The 6,595-nt window shown below is 35.0% G+C and overlaps 1 protein-coding gene across 1 annotated transcript; it reads left to right on the top strand.

Annotated features, from left to right (window-relative positions):
• LOC140891949 (protein TIC 56, chloroplastic-like) lies at positions 1 to 2,788 on the top strand. The gene is made up of 6 exons (XM_073300658.1): positions 1 to 551; positions 840 to 1,050; positions 1,545 to 1,742; positions 1,857 to 2,139; positions 2,206 to 2,368; positions 2,451 to 2,788. The coding sequence occupies exons 1-6, from the start codon at positions 81 to 83 to the stop codon at positions 2,625 to 2,627; spliced, it is 1,503 nt and encodes a 500-aa protein (XP_073156759.1). The 5' UTR covers positions 1 to 80; the 3' UTR covers positions 2,628 to 2,788.
• Positions 2,789 to 6,595: the final 3,807 nt, after the last annotated feature.

A 6,595-nucleotide genomic window follows, 5' to 3' on the forward strand; every position in this document is an offset into this window, starting at 1 on the left:
CACTGGGACCTCCGTCTCCTGACTTCTCCCAGGCACGCTAGCCTCTCTCCTTGGAATTTCAGTTCGATTTTTGAATATTAATGGCGTCTGTGAACTTCAATCCCTTCGGAGAAAACTGGTTCAAAAACCCACCACCAATCCCTTTTCAACCCATCAATTTCCTCTCATTCTTTAAACCCCACACAAGAACCCCTAACTTTGCTTCCATAAGCAACCCATTTTCCGGAAAATCCAAAGTGGTGGAGCCAGATGATAATCCTGGGAAGCACCGCAAAAACTTGGACCAGTTCTATTGGGAGTGCGAGAATATGCCGGATTACCGGCACACGCCGGAGGTTGAGAAAATTCTGAACGATGACCCGGTTTTTGATAAGAGAGAGGATGCGACGCCTGAAGAGATAGCGGAGAATGAGAAGTGGTGGGCAGATTTTCGGGCCAGCCCGGTTGTGGAATTCATGATGCGGGCAGAGGAAATTTCTGATAAGCTTAATGACATGGAGCTTAAGGAGAATTCTGCTCCTTACAGGAGAGAAGACAAGAAGCTGTGGCAGGTATTTGGAACTTCTTGTTATTGTTCTCAAAAATTTTTTGGTTCTGGTATTTTCAGATTAGTTGCGAGATAGCTGAAGGTTTTTTCAACGACTTGGTTGTGTTTTCTGGAACATGTTTGTGAAATTGCTTAGCTTAGAACCTCAAGCTAAAAGCTTGAACAATGGACACGGCATATTATATGAGTTTACACTTTTATCATTATCATCACTGTAAAATGGTGTTCTCTCTGTTCCTTTTTGGTATGGTATTTAAGTTTTGTGACAATTTTCTTGGTTACATTTGTGAAGGCAGTGCCTAATGTGATTGGGCTGGACGGGAGGCCGATGCCTAGGAAAGCCATAAAATCAGATGGAGAGTCGGATGATAAGTTTTGGGATTTTATGAGGCAGTTCCTTTTTGGGCTTTGGGGTTTCCGACAAAGGCCATATCCACCCGGTAGACCCATCGATGTTGCCCAAGCGATAGGGTACAAGAACCTCGAGAAGCGGTATTATGACTGTAAGTTTGTGTTAATATTCATTTATTAGTAGCATTCAAAATTCTAGATTTGAAGTTTGAGTTTTCATCAGGCTAGTATTTTGATGTTTTATATCATAGATTCATAGCACATTTTTTGCATGGAAACCTGTTGGGATTCCATGTTGACAATTAAACTCAACTAATTTGTGCAATGGCAATTTGGCATTGTGAGGTTTCTGCGGGAGTCATGTGTCATATTCCTGCAAAAGTTTTGAACAATATGTTGTTTTGGCTGTCTTATGGTGCTTCACATTATGTGCATGCATTTTACAGTAGAAAGCATATCTGATATGGCTCTTCATATTGTTTTTGCTTTTCATTGCATTGTAGCCTTTACCCGTACTTCCATTTTGCTGCATTTTATCTTGCGTGCTGTGTGGTGCGATGTTAAAATGCTTTGACTACTTCGCTAGTTTTTCATATATATTTCTGATCTTCGATTGAGTTGATGAATCATGGATACTTTGCCTTAGTTATCATGAGAAGTGGAGGATGGTACTATAAAGATCGATTGGGGCGTACTAGAGGACCATCGGAGTTGATACAACTCAAAACTGCTTGGGGTGGAGGAATAATTGACAAGCATACTTTTATATGGGGTGAGGACATGGACGAGTGGGCACCCATTGGCATGGTCTATGGTATGGAGCGTGCAATTGCTACTTGGGAAGGTTTGTTATCTATTGTGGCAAAGTGTTATCTAGCTTTCATACAATTGCTGTGTTAAATCCCATTCATAAAACAGTAGGATTATGAACTAACTGGTTACGTCTGGCTTCATTCAGTTAGATTAGGTGCTGCTGCAACGGCTTTTCTTCATAAACTACAGAAAGGAATACCGCCTTGGGTGCCTCTCAAGGGGCATGAAAATAAAACTTATAAACAGCTCCAACAAGAAGCATATGAGAGCAAAAGACGGGATTTAGCAGTGCTAGAAGCTAACGATGGTGTTTGGCCAGGCATGAGGACCCCGAGCCATGCGATGTTTCTTTGGGCTAGTGGCTCTGAATTGACAACCCTTCTCGAGGAGGACCACATGCCTAACAAATATATCCCAAAAGATATCAGGTATCATTATCCATCTCCTTGTTTCCAACTTCACTCATCAAGTGACCAGTGATGCTTCTTCAACAGAGTGGAATTGGCAAAAGTTATTCCTGGTTTGAGGCCATGGGAGGTTCTCAGCGTCGAACAAGCAATGGATCATATTACATATGGTGGAGAATGGCATCGTGAACCTCTTGGTTCATACACCACCGGACCTCCCTACATCAGCGAGTGGAACAAAGATGTTATGGTATGCGCTGCTACCTCATAGATTTAACCCACTTCATTTAGGCTTGCACGCCTGTCATTAACATTGTTTTCACGTGGTGCAGCGACTGTTCGAGATATTCCACAATCTGAGCGTGCAAACATTCCACGACCTGGAGAAAAAGATACCTGGATTCGACAGGATAATGGAGAAAGTCCAGGCAGATGCTGCTGTTAGAGATGCCCAGCGAAAAGCGAAGAGGGCTGCACAAAAGCAGGCCAAGCTAGAGAAAAAAATGTAGGTTCTGATGCGGGCTTGGAGACTTTGTATTGATTTTGAACATCTTTTACCTAGTAGCGGGAGTTGTATTAATGTATGATATATCTCAAACTCCAACCAAGTAGTAGAAGTAGAACTAGCAGATTTAACAGATTTTGTAATCAAAGTGCGGTCTTTGTTAAAAAAGCCAGTGACAGATTTCATCATTTTATTTTATGATTATTTGATTATGCACTGCTCGAACCTCTCATTTATTTCAAACTTTGATTATATTTTATGATAACTTAAATACGAGTAACTAAATATAGAAAATTGAAAACCAAATATACAGAAGGAATCTAATTTGTGAGATACATATTTTACGATTTTTTCACATTTTTCTCGACTAATTTTCAGAAACATAAGTGATCAGATAAAAAAACAAAACTTTTAGAGATATGGATAAATAAATGTTCAATTTGTTTATACCAGGAAAAGAATGCACGTGAGAACACCTTCTATTATCGATAATCGTTAGTGTTGAAAAATTATTTTACAATTACTGATTATGTGAAAAAAAAATATGAATAATGCATTACATTATTGCGTCTTTTCTTCTTTTACATAACCATTTTTTTTCTTCGCGATTTTTTCTTTGTTATCCGTTTTTTATTCTTTATATATATATATATATATATATATATATATATATAACAACTTTTATCATTTTTAATAACAATTCTTGTGATGTTGCTTCATCATTATTTACATTTTTATATATTTATTTTTTGATTTTTTTGTTGGACGACCACTTGTTTTATATATTTTTTTTAATGCTGAAAATAGTTCTTGCAAGAGTATAAATATTTTCATTGTCTCCAATCTTCATTCTTGTGTATTTTTATTGTCTTCTATAAAATCAATATAATTTTCAACATTGCAATTATAAAAATATATATTTACAATATTTTTGAACAATGTAACCCTTACAGTTTTAATGTTCATCATTTACGGTCATCATTATTGTATATCTATATTAACAGTTTAAAATAATACATTATCAAAAATTTCATGTAAGCTTATAGATATAATGTTTAGAATAGTTTTACCTAATTGGCACAAAATTAATATTGAAACATATGCAATTATTTTATCTCGAGTTTTTCATCATTTTGTTAATTAATCTTGAGTAATTGTGGCATGATTCGTACCATGAATTCGTCTTATTTTCAATTTTATTTATGTATTCTTTGAGTCAAAATAATTTATTATGTATTTGTGAATAAATTATATATGTTAATCAAATTAAATAAATATTATTTTGTAAATTCCTATCTTAGGTGTTGATTACTTATTTTGAGACTATTGATTTATGTGGGAGAAAAATGTAATTAGATAATGCATTTTAAACCTTAATTTAAATTTGTGTCACATATTATTTGTTTTACATTTTGAACTTTTATCCCTTTCAAGATCTTTTTCATTTACCATTCGTTTTTTTTATTCTTTATGAAAGAATCAATATTATCATCATATTTAATAGAAATTATTGTGATGATGTCTCAATCAATCATTTGAATTTTTCTATCAAAATTATTTATTCTTTTGTTAGACGTTTTTTTTATGCTAAAAAATTTTTCTTCCAAGAATAACAATAATTTCATGAATCTCTCAACTGCATTATAGTATGTTATCATCCTTTATTACTTATATGTTAATATCGTTAACGATCGATATATTTTTTGGACATCCTCTTTTCTTTTTAATTTCTTGGTTTTTGAAATATTCTGATATCTTTTTGCTTACAATGCTTACGTTGCTGAAATTTTTGATTGACTATTGAATATATTTAACTATAAATGTTAACATTCCTTTTTTATTTCAACTGCCAATGTATCAAAATTATCAAAACAAAACAACCAAATATAATCCATACAGACTCATCCATCGAAATCATTCGGGGTTTCTTCATCCATGTTAGACTGAGTCTGATCTCCCTACAAAGCATATATCTGACCCTAAATCTGAGACTGTTGACCGCCTCCACGATGCATGCCCTGGGTCCTCTGCTGTACTGATGCCTCAAACGGTCTACTAACCTGAGATCCCATCCTAGATGCTTGACCACTCTGTCCACCTCGCTTGGGACAGTCCCTCTTTGATATGAATCTAGAAGGCGTTCGAAGATTCAATTTTTTTCAAGAATTGTCTCGTAACTTGCCATCAAGACTTGAAGGGTTTGGAATTCATGACAATAAATTTAGAATGCTTGAAGATCATTTTGAAGGGTGTTATGGTGTTAATGAAGTCCTACAAGATCAAAACATTGAAGAATTTGATGTTCAGCAGGGTGCACCCGCGCTCGAGGACCGGCGCACCCGCGCCCATCACCGAAGCATCGCGGCGCACCCGCGCTGTTCTATGGTGCACCCGCACTGACCGCACTTACACACAGTATGACGTGTAGTGTGTGTTTTTGGTTTTTTGAGGATTTTTGATATTTTTTTCTAATTTTGACTATTCTAAGCCTATTAAAAAACTTTCTAGATGATATCTTTGATATCTTTAGGCAATATTTTGAATTATCTTTTTATTTTTTATTGTAAATTATAAATACTTTGTTTATTTTCATTAATAACAATTCACATTCACTTTATACACAAATTATTAAAATTCTCTCTAGAATTTTATTCAAAGCTTTGCTTTGGCTTTTCAATTTAATTACTTGGAAGCGTTTGTCGATTGTTTCTCACTGAAGATTGTCAGATACAAGTTATCTGAAGGTTTTCTTTGGTTTCAATTGTCGTGATTTCTGTTGTTAATCGTACCGTCGATTAAAGGTGGAAATCCAAAATCCTATCAATTTTACTTGTTTCAAAGATTGGGCAAAACTTTGGATCTTTTTTTTATTGATTAGAGGGTGCGATTCAGATTTGTAATCGTGTTTGCTAATCTTACACATCAAGATTCATATCATTTTAGTCATGATGTCCTTTTCTAGATTCGACCTCCATGTGGACGACTCATCATGCCTATAAAAATCTCTAAACCCATCGATTTTTCTCTCTCTCCTACTCCCATAATCTCTTATACTACAACTTTCTTCATCTCTACCAATGCCATAAGCATCCTCCAACTTACTTATTTTCTTATGTATTGGCTTAAACACATTCTTAACCACCTTTCGCATCAGCTTGGTCAAATCTTCCATTTGAACCTTAGAAAAATCTAGGTTCGAACCATCCCCTACTCCTTTATCAAATTTTTTATAAGACATCGTACTTGAATCAATAGAACCTTAAGCTTTGATACCAAATGATATGAATCTTGATGTGTAAGATTAGCAAACACGATTACAAATTTGAATCGCACCCTCTAATCAATAAACAAAAGATCCAATGTTTTGCCCAATCTTTGAAACAAGTAAAATTGATAGGATTTGGATTTTCACCTTTAATCGACGGTACGATTAACAACATAAATCACGACAATTAAAACCAAAGAAAACCTTCAGATAACTTATATCTGACAATATTCAGTGAAAAACAATCGACAAATTCTTCCAAGTAATTAAATTGGAAAAAGTTTGATTTGAAAAGTCAAAGCAAAGCTTTGAATAAAATTCTAGAGAAAATTTCAATAATTTATGTATAAACTGAATCTGAATTGTTATTAATGAAAATAAACAAAGTATTTATAGTTTAAAATCAAAAATAAAAGATAATGCAAAATATTGCCTAAAGATATCATCTAGAAAGTTTCCTAATAGGTTTAGAATACTCAAAATTAGAAAAATATCAAAAATCCTCAAAAATCCGAAAACACACACTACACACCATACTGTGTGTAAGTGCGGTCAGCGCGGGTGAAACATAGAACAGCTCGGGTGCGCCGCCTAGGTCGGGGGAGCTCCGCGGTGCTTCGGCGATGGGCGCGGGTGCGCCCTGCTGAACATCAAATTCTTCAATGTTTTGATCTTGTAGGACTTCATTAATACCACAACACCTTCAA

The sequence above is a fragment of the Henckelia pumila genome, chromosome 3, assembly GCF_033568475.1.
Source record: "Henckelia pumila isolate YLH828 chromosome 3, ASM3356847v2, whole genome shotgun sequence".
Lineage (NCBI taxonomy): Eukaryota > Viridiplantae > Streptophyta > Magnoliopsida > Lamiales > Gesneriaceae > Henckelia > Henckelia pumila.